The 22,853-nt window shown below is 43.4% G+C and overlaps 1 protein-coding gene across 4 annotated transcripts in view; it reads left to right on the top strand.

The window, feature by feature from the left end:
* COMMD1 (copper metabolism domain containing 1) overlaps positions 1-20,925 on the top strand; it is a 160,335-nt gene extending 139,410 nt beyond the window's left edge. The window contains exon 4 of one of the 4 annotated variants that reach the window (XM_088477207.1): positions 2,986-3,239. Coding sequence is in view for 2 of the 4 variants with exons in the window: in XM_088477205.1 (XP_088333331.1) it covers positions 20,728-20,835 (108 nt within the window). In the remaining 2 variants the exon portion in view is untranslated. Of the gene's footprint in view, positions 1-2,985; positions 3,240-20,727 lie in introns of those variants that run through there. The other 3 variants (XM_088477206.1, XM_088477205.1, XM_088477208.1) reach the window with 3 other exon arrangements.
* Positions 20,926-22,853: the final 1,928 nt, after the last annotated feature.

Here is a 22,853-nt window from a genome sequence, read left to right on the forward strand (position 1 = left end):
AGCAGTTCCTTTCCTTCTCCATACTCTTCTCTTCCCATCACTCTGGTACAAGTTGATCTTTGTCTCATCTGTCCATAGGATGTTGTTCCAGAACTGTAATGGCTTTTTTAGATGTTGTTTGGCAAACTCTAATCTGGTCTTCCTGTCTTTGAGGCTCACCAATGGTTTACATCTTGTGGTGAACCCTCTATATTCACTCTTGTGAAGTCTTCTCTTGATTGTTGACTTTGACACATATACACCTACCTCCTGGAGTGTTCTTGATTTGGCCAACTGTTGTGAAGGGGTTTTTCTTCACCAGGGAAATAATTCTTCTGTCATCCACCACAGTTATTTTCTGTGGTCCTCCGGGTCTTTTGGTGTTGCTGACCTCTCCGGTGCGTTCTTTCTTTTTAAGAATGTTCCAAACAGTTGATTTGGCCACACCTAATGTTTTTGCTATCTCTCTGATGGGTTTGTTTTGATTTTTCAGCCTAATGATGGCTTGCTTCACTGATAGTGACAGCTCTTTGGATCTCATATTAAGAGTCAACAGCAACTGATTCCAAATACAAATGTCACACCTAGAATCAACTCCATTACCTGCTTAATTGATAATGAAATAACGAGGGAATAGTCCAGACCTGTCCATGAAATAGCTTTTGAGTTGATAGTCCCATTACTTTTGGCCCCTTAAAAAGTGGAAGGCACATATAGAAACCGTTGTAATTCCTACACCGTTCACCTGATTTGGATGTAATTACCCTCAAATTGAATCTGAAAGTCTGCAGTTAAAGCACATCTGCTTTTTCATTTCAAAGCCATTGTGGTGGTGAATAGAGGCCAAAATATGAAAATTCTGTCAATGTCCCAATATTTATGCACCTGACTGTACACTGTGGGCAGGTTTGCCTAGGTAAATATACCTTTTTTGCCAGAAGGTAACATTATAAATGATATTATTAATTGGGAATGTGAGTTCATATTTGTTGCTGGGCATCTCGCTGCAGCCATGTGTGCAGATGGTGCAGGGTTATTTCATTTGACAGCTAAACTTGGGGGGTGGAGTGGGGAGAATTGTTAAAGCCTGTATACATATGTGTTGACAAACATTTAAAGCCCTGGCTTTAACAAAGTGTTAGAAGTATATTCATTAACAAGTTTCAGATTCCCCCGCAGCATAGTGTACTAGTGTTCCGCTGCATATTACCGACAGTTATCACACTGCAGGCAACATCCAAATTGATGCAGAGCAAATGCTTGTCAGAAAATGTGAGCACATCTATTAACTTATCTATATTTGTTATAATATTATATATTTTTAGCTTCATCAACACAGTTAAATGCCTGCTAATAACGCCAGGGTTTATGTGGCTTTAACCACTTTATCGCTAAAGTTGCCTTCATATTTTTTTCTTTTACTCTGTATGCTGTATAGTGCATTTGTATATTCCTCCAATAGAAGTAACGTTTTGGATTTATAACCTGATTCTGTACCTGGTAAAGTAATGAGGGCAGCATTTATCTGCAGCCTGGCACTCTGTGGGGGTTCAAAAGTTAATTGCAATATATTCTACTGAAGGGATTGGCCAGGTTTCTGAACAGTGATTGAATACTGGCAGATTATACACATAAGCTTTTTGTACTAATTAAGTACCTACTTAATTTTCAAATAGACCTGGTGGCATTCAGCCTATGACTAGGAGTGCAACATTGGTAAGCAATAAAAATCTTAACAAGAAGCTACGTGAATAGGAAGGCAGAGGCTTCTAGGATGGAGTACATACATGTACAGTTTAAGGCAGTCGTATAAAATATGTATTGTCCTTGCAAAGAAAGTAGGTTAATGGCTGTCTTTTTATAGATTTACGTCTCTTTCCAATCTTTATATAAACATAAAAATCATTCATAGACCTGGTTCCGATCATTTACAGCTGTAAAGGGAAGACTGTAAGTAGCTTTTCAGAGACTTTTAGTATCATGGAAACAGGGCGTGGGCTTGGACTGCACACCCTAATTTTAAACCCACATCAGATGTATTCCCGGCCTGACATATGAGTACACACTGCACGTAGCAGTGGTACGACGGCGTGATGTGCCATGCCATGCTGCATTTAGCAGCATGGCATCGTACATGATATCTTCTGATTGACTGTGCAGTATGGCCAACCAGAATATATCGTGTTCGTGACCAGAAGGGAGCAGCAAAAAGTACTGTAGGTAAGAATTGTGGAGTATATTGCTTCCATGACATAGGTGCCCACTAAGAAGGGATTTTTCGACTCCTAAGGGGGTGAAAAGGGCTAAAATTTTCCTCCCTCTGTGCAATGTCCGTTATGACTGACTCATCGTGGCTGTAGCACAGTTCAGAATTCAAACACCAACTGTCACCCCAAGTGCCGCCAGACATCACTGGCAGTTGGTGTGGCTCCTCTATTTGAATAGTGAGGGAAGGAAATGAGGCCCAACATGTATTACTGTATATTCTTGTTATCACTTGTTACTAATCTTAAATGGTGCTCCAACCAATCAGCTCCTGTCATTTTAAAACACATGACAGTTAGGAGCTGATTAGATGGAGTATCATTTAAGATTAGTAACGAGTGATAACAAGAATATCACTCATTGATAAGTCTGGGCCTGTGTTACTACAGAGGTGAGAGAGTAAAATGTGTTACAGCAGCAGTGAGAGGGGAATGTGTTACTATAGAGGTGAGGGAGGGGATTGTAAAATGTGTTACTACAGGATGAAAGGAAGAGAATGTGTTACAACATGGCGAGGGAGGGGAATGTGTTACTCCAGGGGTGAGCGAGGATAATGTATTACTACAGAGGTGAGGGAGGGGAATGTGTTACTCCAGAGGTGAGGAGTAAAGGAAACGTGTGGTTGGAACACACGCGGCGGCCGGTTAAGCAAGCCAGCACAGGTGTTGTTTGGATAGCCACTTGCAGCGTGTATTTAGGTGTCTCGAGGTGAGTGTTTCATTTGCTTTCATTTGCTTTCAGGAGCGGCATGTGAAGTGATTGTTGCAGGTCTCTAACGACCCTGGATGGGACCGAGGTCGACGGACTACATGAGTATATGACCACATGAGTATACATGGGACTTGTTGCTGATTTAACAGCCAGTATATTTATTAATGTTTCATTACGCTGTTGTTTTCTGATTGGCACTTTATCAACATGTGCTAGATTCACATATTCCTTTTACTGGGTGGTGATGAAGATGGACAATTAAAAGGATTATATTTCTTCTATGAGAGTTCGTTTTTTTTGATGAGTGCACTCTAATACTGGATTTACATTATTGGCTGCAGGAGGACTGTGAGCCCTTGGAGTAAGCACCTCGCAGATGGACATTTAATGGAGGTGTGCATTCATATTAGTGGATATATATAATATATATATATATATTTTTTTTTTTATTTTTTTTTATTTTTACTTCTGGAAAACCCTTTTAGTGTTCCATTGTAACAGAGCGGGTTGCACCTTTGCAGTGCATCCAGTGTTAGGCAGGTGTAGGACCTGGGTTTATTTATGAATGCTTTTTGTCTACTACAATACATTTCACAGATTATCCCCGTTTCCCCTTACTATATTTTACCCGTCATACCGCCATTCTTGTGACACAACCAGCACAGCCCTGTGATACACAGGTCACTGCCCCTGGCCGACAGCAGCAGCAATGTCTGACAAGAACTGTTTGGACTTAGATTTATTTTTGTTATCCTGTCTCTGTTTCACAGGCAACGAAATTGGGTCACTTGCTGTAGAACAATAACAATAATGGTTTACTGTATGATTGTGTGACAAATGTTGGACCTTCCAGATTAGACAATATCACCCTTCAGCTTTCCTGCTTGACTGGATCTGACAGTGTTTCAGCAGATTATGTCTCATCGGTGAAATGTTATAATTGTGGTTAGCTGATATGGCAGCATGTGAGCTTTCAGTAGATTGCATATATTGAGATGATCTCCGAAAAGCTCCTCTCTTGTACATTAGCAGATTGATGCCCATATTTCTGCAAAGTCATCCCTTTGGCTAGTGCAGCAAAACCAGCCTTGTCCACAACGTAATATAAACAGCGATCATAAATAGAATTCACCATATTTGTATTTTACATCAGGGGCCCAAAATTAATTGATTTATGAATTATTCAACAGTGGTTAGCACAACCTATTTCAAATGTGAAAAAAAGATGTAAAGCATGCTTACTGACTTCAGGATGGGGATTTTGGCTGATAGGAATAGAGTGCCGACTATCCGCGACATTAGGCGAAGATGGATGATGCCAAAATTACACTTATCATAGAATCACGTCATATTGGCTCCACTCTTCCCCGTCTACAGTGATTGCTGCCATTATTCCACCCCCCCTGTCCTGTCCATTTTACTAGGAAGTGGGTGGGCTGCAGGAGGACTATTTACTCTTCCCGAAGCCTGGAAGACGTCCACTATATTTGGGAGACTCACAATGATTTCAGGAGAGTAGGTAAGTATGCTCTAAAGTTTTTGTTCATTAAGTACTGATAACATCAGACAATTTATTATGGAAGGATTATCAGTAGTGTTCAGAGATTACATAATTAATTGGTTGTATTCCACATGTTTACAATTAAAGCACCAATCAAGTGTAGGATATAATTTATTATTTATTAACAGTAACTTCTGCCCTTCTGCTCCGCGGGAGGTTTCTGTCCTCTCTGAGCTCGTCGTAGGACACCTGCGTTACGGTTTGACAGGTGTACCCCCCAGTCAAACTCCCCACCTGCCACTAACATAGCAATTCTGATGCAATTAGAGTAGGAGGACTTAGGGCTGCGCTGCACTGCAGGAATAAGGAGGGATTTGTGCTGCACTGCAGGGAGAAGACACATTTTGGCCCGGGCTGCGCTGCACGGAGATGGAGGGATTGGGGCTGTGCTGCACTGCAGGATAAGGAGGGATTGGAGCTGCACTGCAAGGAGAAGGCACATTTGGCCTGGGCTGCGCTGCACGGAGATGGAGGGATTGGGGCTGTGCTGCACTTCAGGATAAGGAGGGATTGGAGCTGCACTGCAGGGAGAAGGCACATTTGGCCTGGGCTGCGCTGCACGGAGATGGAGGGATTGTGGCTGTGCTGCACTGCAGGATAATGAGGGATTGGAGCTGCACTGCAGGGAGAAGGCACATTTGGCCTGGGCTGCGCTGCACGGAGATGGAGGGATTGGGGCTGTGCTGCACTTCAGGATAAGGAGGGATTGGAGCTGCACTGCAGGGAGAAGGCACATTTGGCCCGGGCTGCGCTGCACGGAGATGGAGGGATTGTGGCTGTGCTGCACTGCAGGATAATGAGGGTTTGGAGCTGCACTGCAAGGAGAAGGCACATTTGGCCCGGGCTGCGCTGCACGGAGATGGAGGGATTGGGGCTGTGCTGCGCTGCAGGAATAAGGAGGGTTTGGAGCTGCACTGCAAGGAGAAGGCACATTTGGCCCGGGCTGCGCTGCACGGAGATGGAGGGATTGGGGCTGTGCTGCACTGCAGGATAAGGAGGGATTGGAGCTGCACTGCAAGGAGAAGGCACATTTGGCCCGGGCTGCGCTGCACGGAGATGGAGGGATTGGGGCTGTGCGCGCTGCACAGAAATGGAGGGATTGGGACTGCAGGGAGAAGAAAAATTTGGGGCTGCAGGGAGGTGGGATTTGGGCTGCAGTGCAGAGTCCTTGTCTTGACATAATACAAGTCTTGCTAGACCCATACAGTAGTTCTGTGGCGGCTGCTCTCTTAGCTGACTGGTCGAGCGAGCTGCTGAGATGAAAGACCGGTGTCAAGAATATACTGCCCATCTGCCAAGTCTGTGATGGCACTCCATATGGTAAGCCGCCTGTGGGTGGCTGCACTCTGCCCTCTATGGGTTGACGCCTCTGTTTGGCCGCTCTACTCGAATGGGCCTCAAGAAGACGGTAAAAGTATTTCTGTGTTTTTAGAAATATTTATTTATTGTCCTAAGATCTTGTGTTGAATAAAGCACTGTTTTCTCCCTACTTTAAATTGGGATATTAGAAATTGCTTTAACAGTGATTTGACCCGTTCTGGACTTGATAACTTTTAGTATCCTTATAATTTACTATTGAGGTATTATTAAGCCATACACTGTACAATGCACAAAACACAATTCTCAAAACAATTTTAGTTTATTATTAGTTAGTAATTAGTAATTGTAATTCTTACTGTAGTTTAATGAAATTCTGCTTTAAGATAAAAGGCAAGAAGAAAGATTAAGGCTCTTGGTTGCATATTGGGGTTTTTTTCCAGGGTGACTCAGGCTGGAGACTAATACACTAAGCCTTGAGTAGCATTAATTCTAGTAGCATAATGTTTTCTGCATCCATTTCCATAACTATTCTTCAAATATTTCTACTCAAATTAATGACATTTTTCAAGTACATTATGGTGAGAAGCTCTTTTATTGCTCGAGGGAAAAGTCTAAATTCCAATTTCATGGTATTAATGCTACTACTTTGAATGTATGTAATGCTGTATTTATCTATAGGTACCCTTGTGAAAAGCACCAATAAATTACACTTATTGTTCACATTGTGTACTACTGTACAATCGATATATCCTTCTTTGAGCATGTAGGAAAATCAGTGATTCCTTTATTATTATTATTATTTATTATTATTATTTTTCATAGTATATTTTGTTATAGGGTTTTTTTTTTCCTCCGTTAAGTAATGCATTGTAATTGTTTGTGCCAATAACATGAACTTTTGCTGCCCTGCAAAACATTTACTATTCCAAGGGCGACGTGTGTGCCTTACAAAATTATATTTGCCTGTAGTCTTTGTGCCCGCCCTCTGTAGATATGGTGGGCACGCCCTGGCTTTGACAGTCTCCACTCTAGGTGCAACAGCCAGAAACGAATTGACATGGCTTCTAGTCACGTGTTTGCTGTTTTCACAGTAAAAGTTTACAGAAATAAACTTTTACTACTGTTTATCATTGACATTTATATAAAGCCGCAACACTTCACAACCACAGTAATAAAACAAGACTGGACATTTATAGACTGCCAAAGCCAGTAAGTGGGCCCTGCTCGACAGCTTAAAACCTACAGAAAGCCCTCTCTTCTCTGACCTCCATAGGGATTTTAGTTTTTGGATTCGGAGAGATGAGAATGCTGGTTTTAACAATGTGAAAGGAAAAACATGCAGTTTGTTTAAATAAAAGTTCACGGTTACTAAATCAACCAATTTTAAACCCCGTGTCTAGTATTTTGTTCTATTTAGTTGTTCGGTAATTGTTTTTGTAGTTAGACTTACATTTGTTTATTTGTAGTTAGAAGAACATCACACACTTGCTCATGGCCAGTATAGGCTCTCTCTCTACCTCTGTCATGAAGTTCTGTGCTGTTTAGAACGAAACGCGTTGGGTATTGAACGCTTTCATTTTATATTGCTTCTCTGGATCTGCTTCTGGACATTAAAGCTGGCCACACACATAGCGATATTGAGAGTAAATTGTGAGTCCCCACTCACAATCACGATGCGATGCGCGTCCCCGCTGGTCGCACATCGAATCGTCAGATCTGACAATCTAGGAGGCGATGCACTGTGAAAGTCTGGATTCAGGAGAGATCGTTTGAAGATTGGACACCAAATCGTGTGCAGAGCTGCTGGGGAGAGTTTCATGGGAAATCGTACACAAATCCTGGGCAGATCGCTATGTGTGTGGGCACCTTAAGGCCCTTGGACTTGCCTCCAGCATATTTGGTGTCACTTCTAAACAGCCATAGAGATTCATATAGCCAAGGTACCGACTGATATAATGAACGCAGTTATAATAACCTGTATTAAAGTGGTATTCCTTTTCAAAACTACTACAGTATATCTGGTCGTTCTGTGTCCCATTTTTCTTATTCCTGTTAACGCCTCCTACAGTACGCTGCATATCTCCTTACTATGCAGCAGCTACAGTGACCCTTTAGACACCCAACATAGAATCTAACAAGGTGCATATTACCGCGGTGTCCTTTGGCACCACCTGGATTCATCAGTTTAGCAATGGGATTGTTGTTTATGATAGCCAGCTCCTAATTGCTTAGGGCCTCATTCAGAGATGTATGGAAACCCAATGGTTTGCATACATCTCCGATGGTGGTTCACCTGCGCAAGGGCCTATTCTGTGCATGTGCAGAATGGGTTCTGCATCGTTGCATGCAGTGCACCCTAAGCCGCAGCCTGATTGATGAGCTGTGGCCGGGGGGGAAGGGGGGGGGGGAATTACAATGTGTTGCCCCCGTTTTCCATGAGTGCCGAGGCCAGGGTCTGCATCTTCCTGGCCTTACCAACTGTGCTACGAGGGCCAGTCTGAGTAACCTCAGAGTTACTCAGATGGCCGATGGTGTAGCAGAAGATCTGATGCTGCATCTTAGGACGTGGCACTCGGATCTGCAATGCTGTCCGGAGGCGTCTTTTCTCATCAGACGCCCCCTGCTGCATTAGCGTATGTTTGCATTGCAGCGATTCTAAAGGCATCCATCTCTAAATCAGGCCCTTATTGCGGTGTTAGTTGTCCAGCCTCTTAGGCTGCTCGTATCTGAGTTTATTATCCTGGAGAGTTCAATTGGAAATCGTCTCCTAACGGTGGACCTCCTAGTTCTACCTTTATTGGCTGGGATTTGGATATAGGAACAGATACAAGTACCTAATGCTGTTAATATAATAGACTGGTGTCTAATGCTGCTGATATGTTCTGTCATTCTCTATCATACTGGATTAACCAGAGTCTTCTAATATGCCGGTAAAGCAGCACTTTTTGAAGGTTTTTCTTCTTCTGTGCGTCCTTTGCTGCTTAATGAAACTCCAATATTGATACATTTTTATTCAGCCCTGAAAATACATTTTTTGTCACTGTTCGAGTTTGATTTGACAGATTTGTTTGATAGACCATATTTGTCTGTTTTCCAGTGGTTGGCAATAGCCAGATATGATGTCTACTTTTGGAGTTTAATCTATAGGGCTGGGAGAGTTATTGTCTTTGCAAATGTTATTCTTTCACTTTACCCTCCTTGTATAATACATACATTTCATTCATTATAAAGACTTATTTTTGCTTTCTGATTTGTATAATATACCTGTGACCGCAAACTATACAAGAAATCACTGACCAGTTGTGAATTGCCTTGTTATAATTGTATATTATACACGGAATGGGTATGTAATGCTGGCTGTAGGGACGCCTCCTGTCAGAATACGAACAGTGTCATCCCGATGGTTGGTATCCCGACAGGGGTCGATTAAGTATACACCCTCCCACCTTTTCCCCCTAACCCCCCCTTTTTGTAGCCTAACCCTCCCCGTTAGTGACTAAAGTTTCCCCCTTTCGTGCCTAAACCTAATCCCCCACCCCCTCACTGGTGCCTAAACCTCCCCCCTAGGGCTGCCTAACTCTAATCTCCCCCCCACCCAAAACCTAACCCCCCCTTCCCCGCGGCTAACGCTAATGGCGCCCCGGATTTACCTAGTTCAGGCTGACGTCCTTCGGCGTTCCGGCGTCGGGATTAAGGTAGGCATCGGTATTTTGACGCCTATCTTAAGTCCCTTGTCGGGATACCCCTGTCAGTATTGAGACCAGCGGCATTGCGGCCTCTGGTCTCATAACTACATCCCTTATACACAACAGAAAGCCAAAATAGTACTTTATAATGATATTTTGTATTTTTCAGTGAGTAAATATTAGCATATCTTCTGTGTCTTTATCTGGACCCCGAAGGTTGATGGTTTATTTGATTATTATTAAGAAACTATAATAACAATTTCTCTTTGAACAACCATACGAAACAGAGGGAACAAAAGTGACACACATCGAATTTTCAAACACTTTTCAGTTTATCTACACACAAATGTAACAGTAACAAAGCTTATGCCACCATCATGGGTCCGTCCAATAAAATGACCCTGTGCGGTTCTCTTCCAATACTCTCCACATTTTACACCCTGGCAGATCATTGCCTATCCCATTAGCTGGCTAAATGAAATAGAAATTGGATAATTTGGTTGCTCAGATCTGCATGTGTGTGGCTACTTTTAATTTACCTATGAGGTTGGAGAAGGTAAAACTCTGTTATAACAGCTGCAGTAAATAGCTGTGAGAAGTATAAAGTACAGCTTTTGGGAAACCTGTTATACCTGCAAAATAGAATGTACCCTTTACATGAAGTGTTTAAACAGAACCTGGTTTGGATGATGGGTGCTTTGATCTGGTAACTAAATATTCTAGCAAACAGGCCACTCCCTGTATAAAAGTACTTTATTTTTTTTTCTTGGCAGTATAGGACATGTATTTATTTCACATTCACTATGGTGCTCCATACGCTATGCTGCAGATCAGTGCTGAAGACTCGTTCTGTGCTTCATTAGAGGTTTACGTTACTCTTCTGCACCTAATCTGCAATTTCATCTGTTTCTGAAAGCTTAAATGTGAACATTAACAAATGTACATTTAGTGGGGATGTAGTCTACTATGACCATGTTAACATTCATAATGTTGACAGTTATGGTATCGACATTGTTAAAATGTCAAAGGGCAACGTGTCAACAGTTGAAATGTCGACATTAGGGTTAGGCAGTGGTTGTTGGGTTTTTAGGGAGCGATTAGGGGGTTAGGTTTATGCTGTGGCGGTGCGAGAGGTTAGGGGTAGGCTGTTAGAAGTTTAGGTTTAGGCTGCACGGGACGGGGTTAGGTTTAGGCTGCAGGAAGGAATGAGGGGGGTTAGGGTCAGGCTGCTGGACGGTTAGGGTCAGGCTGCAGGGGGAGGGGGTAAGATGTAACCTGTGGGGGGGAAGGAAGTGTTAAGGATAGGGCAGTAATATTCCCCTGAATGCCAGAAGATCAGTCCACTGACACAGAAGTGATGGTCACATAACTGCTGGGACACTGCAGCCGCCACTGGAGCCTCTGCAGCCATCAGTCACAGGTAAGTCATCGCTGGGCTACCAGGGACGATATGTCGATATTCAAACAGGTTCACATTTCATCCCTGTCTACATGATAAATGCCGACATGGGCAACGTCATCATTAATGACCACGTTGACCTTTTCATGTAGACAGTGATGAAATGTGAACATGTTTGAATATCGACATGATCATACCTTATCCAACTTAATGTACTCACAGTGGGTTTTACCCTCACCTAGTGCAAAGCCCGTTACATTCATGTGTAGGTGAGAGAGGCTTGAATGCGAGGAAATATATTCATGTTTTAAAGTACTCACAATAGTTTCAAGTAACTGCCAGACCAGGAACACAGTGGCCTGAGTGAGTCTGTACAGTACAGCCACAACAGGCTGCTAATGTGAAAATCCACCTATGTACGCTGAAGATCCGTGCCGCTGCATGTGAAAACCTTTCCTGCCCACTGTTAAGTCCACAGCTGCAGCCATCATGATTAGTATCAGGACTTACACCAGCCCCATGCTGGCTCTGAAACAGGCGTCTTTTCACCATTTGCGCGCTACGATCGAGCATAAAAGCAGCTTATATGCCCACGACACTCCCACGGGACGTATAGGTTTACGTGCATTTGCATGGTCGCCGTCCAAAAAGGTTGGTCCCTCGATGGCCAAATCAGTCCGCACTAGCACTCTGTCAGTGTGTGTATGCCTGGTCCAGCCACAGTCACCGATTTCTTACATTGGCTTGTGCGCAGTATGCAACAAGAAGGGTCCGTGTTTGTATCTGCGTCTTACTCAGGCCCAGGCTGTCGCATACAGCCAATAATCCCAATTTCACAAGTGTTCAGATTTCTGGTAGACCGATAGGGGTGAGATTTGTCTCTGTGTTACGAGCTTAATTACCCAGTTTGACACTCGATGACATATATTCTTGTTCTATGGTTTTTTAATGGCGTTTATTATTGTATTGGTTCTTACAGTACCATATTGATGTAAGAGAACCTGTGACTACAGTCCCTAACACCACCACATTTGGGCAGCACAGACGGTGTAATGCTTAGCTTTACTGCCTCATAGCAATGAGGCCCACTACGGCCCTGTGTGGAGTTTGTATATTCTCCCTGTGCTTGCATGGGTTTCTTCCGGGTGCTCTGGTTTCCTCCCACACTCCAAAGCTATACTGGTAGATTAAATGGCTCCCACCCTAGTGTCTTATCTGTGTGAGCATGTGGTAAGGAATATAGATTGTAAGCTCCATTGGGGCAAGGACTCATGTGAATGGCCAAATATTCTCTGCGAAGTGCTGCGGAATATGTGTGCGCTATATTATAAATAACTGGTAATAAATAAATAAATATACAGATCTGTAGTTGCGCTTTAAGAAGGCATTGGTGGCCTAGCAGTCCCCAGTGACGGTGCGCTGCTGCAAGTGATAAGGTAGCTACGTGACCAGTCTTGGACATAAAAACAGCCACCATCTGTTTGGCCACACTGCGCTCACGTCGGAACATCTGTTGTGGTGCACCTCCAACTTTGGTCCACAGGGCCGACACTTGTTTTGTCTCAGAGTCGAAACTGTACAGCAAACATTTATCACCACTGATGATCTCCCAAACAGAGTTTGAATGACCGCCATCAAACCTGGCCAGCATGTCGCTGCACCAGGTCGCCCGAGCCACCACCTGCTCGCCAGTTGGCTGATGGGGCACCCAGCGTGCAGAAACCTTGCTCAGGCCAAGCTATTCATGGAGTATCAAGCTATTTAACTGGGCCAACGTCACGCTAGTGTCCACCTTAATTATGGCCCATACAACAGCAACGTTCTCCTTGGTAATGGTGGACACAGGCCGGCCACAGTGCTCCTAGTCTTCCAGTGACCATCTCCCATGCCAAATTCTGCAAACAGGGATGCTGCTTCCTCCCCAAAAGCAGCTCGCAGTCGGTCAAAACTCTCTTGCTGTGCGCAGGACCACTCTTGTAGTTGAACAAGATCATGGCTCTCCGGTGGCCTATGTTAAGCTCCACAACGGGTTCATGAAGGAAGTGAACAAGCTGTGTGCAGTGCTGCTTATATACGGTTCTGTGCCCTGAAATTTCACAAGAACTTTAGACCAAGATTACAGTTCACAACCAGACAGATTGTCTCTGGTCTCCACCTATGGTATGCACTGCACATCCGGAAACTTATTGCATACCGCATTATATATAGCGAGCTCAGTGAGGACAGAAACCTCCCGTGGAGCAGAAGGGTAAATATATTATGGCGTTCATTGTAAAGAGACTTTCTTGGGCTAAAGCTGGCTAAAGTAGACTCTGCTCTCCCATATAAGGAGTTTCTAGTTAAATTGTCGCTGCTCTCTAGAATAAATGTGCCATGTAACTGTAATAATAAAGTAGTAGTTCCATGTCAGGTATTCAAAGATGCAAAACAAATACTTGGGAAGTTTTGTGTAACTATTTATTCTTATAATCCATATTACTCGAGTGCTGATCTATAGAAACCTTGCACTATAAACGTAGCCAGACGGTGACATCACTTTACCCTTCCACACCACATATGTAATTACTCCCCTTCCTATCCTTATATGCCATCACTATGAACCTCCATATCAAATACACTAACAGTGTGACCATAATACAATCACTACCTTTCCAATCACATGCCATCACTGAGACCCTCCCAATCACGTATGCTAACAATGTGTCCCTAATGCAATGACTCCCCCTTCCCATCCTTACATGCCATCACTGAGACCCTCCAAATCACTTACACTAACAATGTGCCCCTAATGCAATGACTCCCCTTCCCATCCTTACATGCCATCACTGTGACCCTACAACCACTTACACTAACAATGTGCCCCTAATGCAATGACTCCCCTTTCCATCCTTACATGCCATCACTGTGACCCTCCAACCACTTACACTAACAATGTGCCCCTAATGCAATGACTCCCCTTCCCATCCTTACATGCCATCACTGTGACCCTCCAACCACTTACTCTATTTCATGACCGGTGGGGAAAATCAGCTTTTGTCCAAGTGACGCCTGTATAATTAACAAGTTCCCTGACAACTAATGACTCTCGGGTACCTAAGGCCAGAATGAGGAAACATTTGTTAGAATGAGAGATGATGCATCCACTGTAGCTTCTGTGTATAAAATTAATTATTCAAACAATAACCATGCAGACGTCAGTGCAAGTTACAGTTTATCGATTTGACATCTTGTTGAGGCTGATCTCCCTAAAACCTGACCTATTACTAGTGTTCAAGGCCAGCTGAAGCTATTCAGCCCTGTTGTAAAACACAGTCCTGGCAGCCTTATAGCCTTGTAAAGTACTGCGCAATATATTTGTGCTCTATAAATCGAGTTCACTGAAGTAAGAAACACTAATAAAATTATTTATGTAGCAGACACAATGATAAATTGCACTTGCCACCACCAATAAGATTTACATTGGACGAATGATGCCTTGAGATTTCATGTCATGACCCATTGTTATTTTAGCTAATCTCTTTATCTGCCAGGGCTCTGACAGTGGGCTAGACACAAGCCAGTGATCATTTTACATGTTTATAGGGAGCTTGTGTACAGCTACAGTATAGCAGGATTTGTCTTGTTTTAAAGCACGTGATGGTCTTTCATTGAACAGATAACTAAAAAATTTACCCAACAAGCAAACAGTTGAGCAGGGTTCAGTAACCTGTGTTTTCCCAATGCTGTAGAACTAGGAGTCTCAGCATGTCTTGCTAGTCTTGATAAAATAATAGTTGGCATTTTTTTAACCACTTGAGCTATGATGCTACAGGCTGTGTAGATTTATACATAGGTAAACAGACTTAAAGCTGCTTTTTTGCATTAAATGTTTGTTCTGAAAGCAATTCTTTACCATTCTATTTTGTGGTCTGTTGAGGGTAACGAATATAACGATCGGCATAACTGATGTGATGCACATTCAAATAGCAACTGGACGAGGTTTGAATTTATTGTTATATTTTAGGCCAGTGGTTCTCAACTCCAGTCCTCAAGTACCCCCAACATGGCATGTTTGCTGGATTTCTATGAGTGTAAACAAATTGACTAATAACTGACCCAGCAAAATAGATTAACATGTGCATGATTTAAGAAATACAGAAAACATGACATGTTGTGGGTACTTGAGATGATTACCACTGTTCCAGGCCACTATTTGTGTCAACTTCATAACATCTGTATATGAGCAACAAATAAAGTGGTCGCCCCATATTGAGCTTGATGGTACAATATTTGTAATATGTAACTATAATTTGATTCATTTACAAAATAACAATAATGTGCCAGATCTGTGTCACCTTCCATTTGGGACTCTCTAGAAGATCCTGTAGGTAGTGGCACCAGTTAGCACTGCGTCAACACGGACCCACCCCAACCACTGTACTAGTGCTTGGGATGCGGGACGGTTGTTGACTATCTGTTATAATTCCTGGAGAGAATTGACAGTATTAATGTAGGGCCAACTGATGACAGCCTTGAGGGCTGGAATGTATTGTACTTGTCGTGGCAAGGGCAAGAGGTGTGTGCAGCCTGTGGCTGTAGGAGGAGCCTTGGGGGCTGATTGTGGCCTTTATAGTTGTGGTCAAGGGACTGATGGTGTGAAGCAGCCTTTGGGCTGATTGTGACCTTTATAGTCGTGGCCAAGAGACTAATGGTGTGAAGCAGCCTTTGGGCTGTTGCAGAGCCTTGAGGGCTGATAGTGACCTGGGGCCCCAGGACCGTTGCAGCCTTTGGGCTGATGAGACTCTGGTGAGGTGTGCAACAATAAAGTGGGACTGCTACCAGTGCCGCCGAGATGACACTGGCGACGGTGTGCTTAATTGCGCACCTGGAACGCAGAGTTGCTACCAGTGCTTCCAGGATGACACTGGCGACGGTGTGCTAGATTGCGCACCTGGAACACAGAGCTGCTACCAGTGCCGCCGGGATGACACAGGCGATGGTGTGCTAGGTTGCACACCTGGAACACAGAGTAGCTACCAGTGCCGCCGGGATGACACTGGCGACAGTGTGCTAGATTGCGCACCTGGAATGCTAAACTGCAACTGGTGCCACCGGATGTTGACACAAGCCACCGGATGGTAACAGACGCTCTGGGGTAGGAAGCGCTCAGTGCTGCCCAGATGGTACAAGCAGCATGTGTAGACGAGATGCAGGTAGAGCCGCCTGGATGGAATAAACGGCACACATGAAACACAGCTAGACTGAATCAGGAACTCGACTGACAAGCAGGAGACAGGAACCGGAAGTACGAAAAACTCGCCGGCATGGAGTGCAGGGCTGGCTGGAATTTAACAGGAACAAGGTCCAACCAAAGCAAGTCTCCCTTAATGATAGACCATTGTGCAGCTGTGCTGAGAACAGTCAGGAGAATCAATCAGCATGCACCTGACACTGCACACAGACAAGCAGTGCCTCAGGCTGGAAGCTGCAGATCCTGACACTATCCCAGGAAAGATCCCCGAATGTTGTGAGTCTGTCAGATGGACATCTGTGAAGATGTGATTACACTTTCACTCACAGCTTCTTTTTGGACAAGGCCCTATGAGGGGGTTCTAGTCAATCTGTCGACACCAGAATGTCGACGTTCTGAATGTCAACATTCAGTATGTCTACTTGTTTAGAATGCCAACAGATAACAATGTTGACAGCAAAAATATCGACCTATGCAATTAGGGTTAGAATTATGTAAGGCTGCAGCTAAGATTTGTTAATTTTCGGCTAAAATAGTACTGTTGTCATTCTGACTGTACATTGATATTGTGCATGTTGACATATCAGACCCCACACCCCTATGATAAATCTAAAAGTTGTGTGTGTGTATATGGGAATGGCGAGTGCAGGTCTGCACCCCAAATCTAGGAGTGGTGAGTGCAGTGGATTTCTGATTTTGTTTATGCGGTTAATTTTTATTAACCTTTTGTGATCATAGCTTTCTCATGCACCCCATGTGCAAACTCGTTTATATTAACGTGTCAGCTGTCTTTTTGGTAGTGTGATAGAAGCTATGTCAGGTGACTGTCTTACCTTTAAAAGCCATTAGCTGGCAGGTGAGCTTTAAACCAGGTAACATTTTTTTCAGTCTAAACTATGTGATAGCAGCTAACAGGTTTCCATCAGTGCGACGGATAGTGTAGGACTTGCAGAAAGTGGGGTCCCGTGATGTGGGCTGCGGGCTTAAATGCATTGATCAATCCATGAACTAAATCCCCATTATTTATTTACTTATTTATACACCATTGTGAGTGTTTAAACATGGTGAGTGCTGGGTTTTCTGCTTTTATTTTTTTACCTAATATATATATATATATATATATATATATATATCCCATCACAGGATCCGGCAGTCTGTCGTCTGGGTGCCTTTAGGTAACAAAACCTGTAATTTTCTGCCAGGCCAGGGCAGGTAGGCCACTGCTTCCCCTCACGGCCATTAGACTGCGCCTCATATAAGTCATATTGTACGAACATCAGTTGTAAGATGGCGGGGCTGGCGGGAACATGGTCAAACTTTGAGGTGCGTAGTGTGATCAGATTTCTACGTCTAAAGAGCACATCAACAGCTGAAATTCATCACCAACTTGTCTTGGTGTACGGTGATAACGTCATGTCACAGAAACAGGTTTGGGTTTGGTGCCCTGTCGTCTTATTATCTGTGGTGGACGTGCTTGGTCGGCCGAATTGCTGCTCATCTTGACTGTCTGTCTGCAGTTATCAAAGGGAGTGCACCAAAAGTATGCAGGGTAAATACTGGCTGCTTAATGTAATATATACAATTTTAAATTGGCATAATTCCATCCATTATTCTGTGACCGTCATGATGAGGCTCTTGTTTGAGGATGCACTGACCAACCCGCTGACTGTCATGCCGGGTACACACTAGATGATATGTTGTCCAATCCCACGTATCGAGCCGACATATCGGGCACATCAACTAGTGTGTACCCACTATGCGCGCCTCCGCTGCCCGACATTGGGATCGTTCATGTACGGATGACTGAGCGACCCAGCTGACGACGCAGGCAAGTACAATAGTGCAGGTGAACTATATATTGGGCGGTCAGTCACCGGATCATGCAGTGTGTACCACCCGCCTGATATGTCAAATATCTACAGCATTGGCCATTGCATTGGGGGGGGGGGAAAGCTAATGTTTACCTACCTTCAGAAGAGTTTGGTTATCTTGAAGTAAATTTGAAGAATTTCATTGAAAAACTTACTGTACATTCAGTGACTTTTTTCCTGATTATTACATAACAGATAGTGGCGGCACCTATTTAGAAATGAATAAAATAAGCGTCTGAAGACTCATATAGATTATGGAAGCGACCATACATCTCATATCGGCTTGTAACGTTACATGAGCAGCGACATCTTGTTTTATGGTACTGTATTAAAAATACTGCCTACAATCACTTAATGTTGTAGTCTCTGAAGACAACTGATTGCATCTGGATTTACATAGATGCAAAAGGTCAGTTATTATGATGAATTATCGTCTGGTTTTTATTTGTAATTGATCAAGAAAAAGCTGTAGAGGGTTTTGGCATTACAGTGTGTCTTTCCACCTATTTTTATTACATTATAAAAGAAAATAAAGTGTGAAAAATACAGAAGCAATAGTATGATCGTAACCCAAGTCTATTACCAGGGCCAGATTAAGTTCTGTGGGGGCCCCTATTAAATGTGACAAACTGGGGGTATGCGCAATGGGGACCTTATGCAGAGCCCCCAGTAGTGTCAGTGCCCACAGTGGTAGTTCCCCGTATGCAGTGCACCCAGTAGTAGTGCCCCCTATGCAATACTCCCATTAATAGTGCCCCCTGTAGTAATGCCCTCTGTATAAATGCCCCCAGTTGTAATACCCCTGTAGTTGTGCCCCAAATAGTAATGCCCCCCAGTAGTAATTGGGCGTGTGCCCAATAGTAATGCCCTAGTAGTAATGCCCCCTTTATAAATCCCCCAGTAGTAATACCCATGTAGTTGTGCCCCCAATAGTAATGCCCCCAGTAGTCATTCCCCCTGTAGAAGAGCCATCTGTAGAAATTCTCCCAGTAGTAATTACCCTCTATTAGAGCCCCCAATACAAATGCTCCCTCTCTAGTAGAGCCCCCAATAGTAATGCCCCCTGATTAATGCCCCCAATAGTAATGCCTCCCCCTCCGAGTAATGCCCCCTCCCCAGTAATAATGCCTCCCCCCGAGTAATGCCCCAGTAGTAATTCACACCCAGTAATGCCCCCCCCCCCCCCGAGTAATGTCCCCTGTAGGCCGCTTGCACTAAAGAAAAAAAAATAAATAAAGCTCATGCTTACCTTAAGCTAAGACCCGCGTCCGCTGCAGTCCGCTCGGCTGCTCCTCTGCACTATACGTCTCTCCCTTAGTGCACTGCGTGAACCGGAAGCTGTAGCTCACGTGAGCTCAAGCCTTCGACTCTGGCTGCCACTGCGGCGAGGGAGCCGGGCACCCGCAGGTTACAGCGGGCGCCTGGCAAATGGAGCCTCCCTGTGGCGCCGGAGTTAGGTTGGCCGGAGGAGGCGGAACTGGTTCCGTCTCCTCCGATCCACTTTAACCCCCGATCGGTGTGGGGCCCTTAACGTGTGGGGGCCCAGGGACGATCGCCCCTGTCGCCCCCCCCGGTAATCCGGCCCTGTCTATTACATATCTTTAGGTTGATATTAAGATCAAAAAGTGGGAAGTAAATCTATAAAGAGAATCATTAACCTACTTTCATTGTGGGGACTATATATTTTATGTGCGGCTGCTTTAGGTATCTTGCAAACTGAAGCAGGTTTTCCTCCCAAGATTTGCCTAGAACTTGCTTTATCCATTTCGCCCTTAGTTTTAAGAAGTTCTCTAGTTCCTGTAGCTGAGGAGCATCCACATAGCATTATGTTCGAACCACCATGCTTCACAGTAGAATTGGTGTCTGGATGCTCCAATGATGAAGTTTAAACTCTGTTTTCCTGCCTTACAGTAGGTGAAATTCACATGAGTTTTCGTCACCATTTTTCTGTTTGACATCCTGACATAAAGCCCAGATTTGTTACGTTCCCCAGCTGTGTTGTCTCTTGGACAGTTTCTCCCATCTCCCATCAGTCATAGGAGACCATTACAATAGGGTCTTGTGACCTCTCTAACATGTGCTCGGGGATCGTCTGTACTAGGCACAGGTTACAGTTGGTCGATAGTCTTTTAATTTCATTATGATGGACTTGACCATGATGAAGCTTGTGTGAAAAGGCCTAATGTACTGTAGGACCTTTCCCAAACATGTATTTGTTTAAAACCAATTGAAACACGTTAAATGTACACAGATGGACTCCAGCCAAATTTTTTGACCTGTGTCGATAACAGATGGCAGCAATGTTGTTTTAGCTTTATTTTACCAACCAATTTGTCTGTTTTTATTGTACTTTATTGAGAAAAGCTTTATAGTGTTTTTCATTTATTAGACCGTACATAATAATTCATATTGCTCAGTGATAAGAATTTCAGAATAAATCAATTTTGATTCAATGATTAAATGGATATGGTATGTATGTTCAGTTTTAACACTCTCAAGCAATGTTTTTTTTTAATAAATACATTATATATATATATATATATATATATATATATATATATATATATATATATATATATATATATATATATATAAAAAAATATATATATATAAATAAATATATATATATATATATATATATATATATATATATATATATATATATATAAAGGCACATTTTAATGGATTTTTCTTTCCTTTCCTAGGAATCTGATTTTGTGTGCATAGAATTCAATGAAGTACGAATGAATGAAATGTTGAAGAAATTGTCGGAGGTGGAGGAAAGCCTGGCTGCATTAACTCAGATCAGCTAATTGTTCAGCAGAAGCATCTTCTTTTTCTTACACTTTTTTTTATTATTCTTTTTTAATAAAGCACGTAGATAAAAAATAAAAAAGTGGATTTGCCTTGAGTTACTAAATGAGGCCATGTTCTTGACTTTCTAAGCTATAGGTGTGGTGTTATCCAAATGATTAATATTGCAAACTTATAGCCATAGGAAGGGGTACATCTACTATGCAACGATTTTCAAAACCACCGCGTCTTCGGCAGTTTCATCCACTGGATTTAAATGTCCAATAATATTAAATAAATAGAAAACATTGTTGGTTTTATATTTAATATTATTTCCCCTTTAAATACAGCAGCCGAAACGTCCAATGACGCGCCTTCTTTGAAACGCGCTGCTTAGTCACTTTCGAGTCTAATCAAGTAAGAAAAATACATATTAAATGTATAATAATGAAGGGTTCTCCCTCTTTATAACCCCACTCTTGCTTACCACCAGGTATGTACTGATTATAAAATCCCTATGAATCAGAGCCGGACGCTATTTGCGGACGGTTGTTCCAAAAAAGGGGCCGGCTATTTAAATTGAGTGCTCGCTCTTTGCGGTTTGTTGACGCCTCTATGTCTGAGCGAGCGAGCAAACGAAAAATGCGCTTGCTATTTTGTAAAGGCGCCCTCTTTGCCGTTCGCAACATACGTCATCTCCGGTATTTATTAGATTAATCGGGTACATCGAAAGGCATCTGAACTGCTCGCAGTGCTTGTGGTAGGTTTTTCCTACCGCAATCACTGCGAGCATTTCAGGCTAAAAGACAACCAAGTGACGTGGTCGATGACGCTCCTTAACTAATTATGCACTCCCATTAAACGCCCTTTTGACCGTTTGGCACGCCTGCGTTCGGATCGAATTAGCAGCCCCTCGCTGTTTTACGAGCGCATGATTTCCGACTGCAATTACTGGTTTGGGCATGCACATTACGACCCATACGCATGCGCAGTTGTGCGAGCATCGCTCAGAGCGAACGAGCGGCTCTGAATCAGGCCCTGTGTTCATTCCAGTGGGCGTGGAAGGTCCACAAAAACTATAACAGCATCACCCACATCCACTATAGGAACAGTTGTTTTATTAATTTAAACATATAATTTGAAATACTGGCTGGTTCAGTCTATTTATATCATAAATGAATCAAGAGATTGAGGGGCTCTTAGGGCAGTGTGTAGTATGTGTGTTCTTTTGGTATATTTCAGGGTTTTTAATGGGGATTAGCTCCTAGAAATGTGCTGTGACCACACAAAGCTGTATCTGGAATGTACAAAGTATATCCTCCTACTTGTACAAGGATGAGATACAACTTCTAGAACCGTAGAGGTTGTCAAGATGCTTTGCAGGGAAAAGTTTGTGTGCAGTCTTGCAAAGTAGTGAACACCCCATAAAATACGCACTCCCCATTTCTTATTTACATGTTCTCTTCCTGCAAAACTAGGAGCATTTGTGCAACTACAAACCAGCATCTGTGCGTCTGCGTTACACTATTACAGCACATAAATGACCCTTAAGCTGGGTACACACTAAACGATGTGTGTACCCAGCGACCTAGTCAGTGACGGACCCGGCAGGGGTGCCGGCATCGGCAAGTGCATACGCACTTGCCGATGCCGGGAACGACGGCGGTGGGGGGGAGCGGGGCAGCATGGCATTGCTACTGACATCCCCAGATTGAGCTGCAAATACAGACGACTCGGGATGGCATTAGCGATCTGCGGGAGCGCGCATCGCGAGCGATCTAGAGCGTACATACTGGACGATAAAACGAACTTGTCATAACGATGTGTTATCGGCAAAATCATTTAAATTGTCGTCTAGTGTATACGCACCTTTAGTCAGCCACAGAAGTCATTTCCTCATTTATCTGCTACACTTCTATTACGCTTTGACTGTCTATAGATGGGATCTTCCTTTCTAGTGTCTGATCATATTGTGCAGCCTCTCTGCAGCTAGAGGTCTGTATGCAAACACATTGATGAGCATTTATAGAAGTGGAGA

The sequence above is a fragment of the Taudactylus pleione genome, unplaced genomic scaffold (genome assembly GCF_031769625.1).
Source record: "Taudactylus pleione unplaced genomic scaffold, aTauple2 ptg000201l, whole genome shotgun sequence".
NCBI lineage: Eukaryota > Metazoa > Chordata > Amphibia > Anura > Myobatrachidae > Taudactylus > Taudactylus pleione.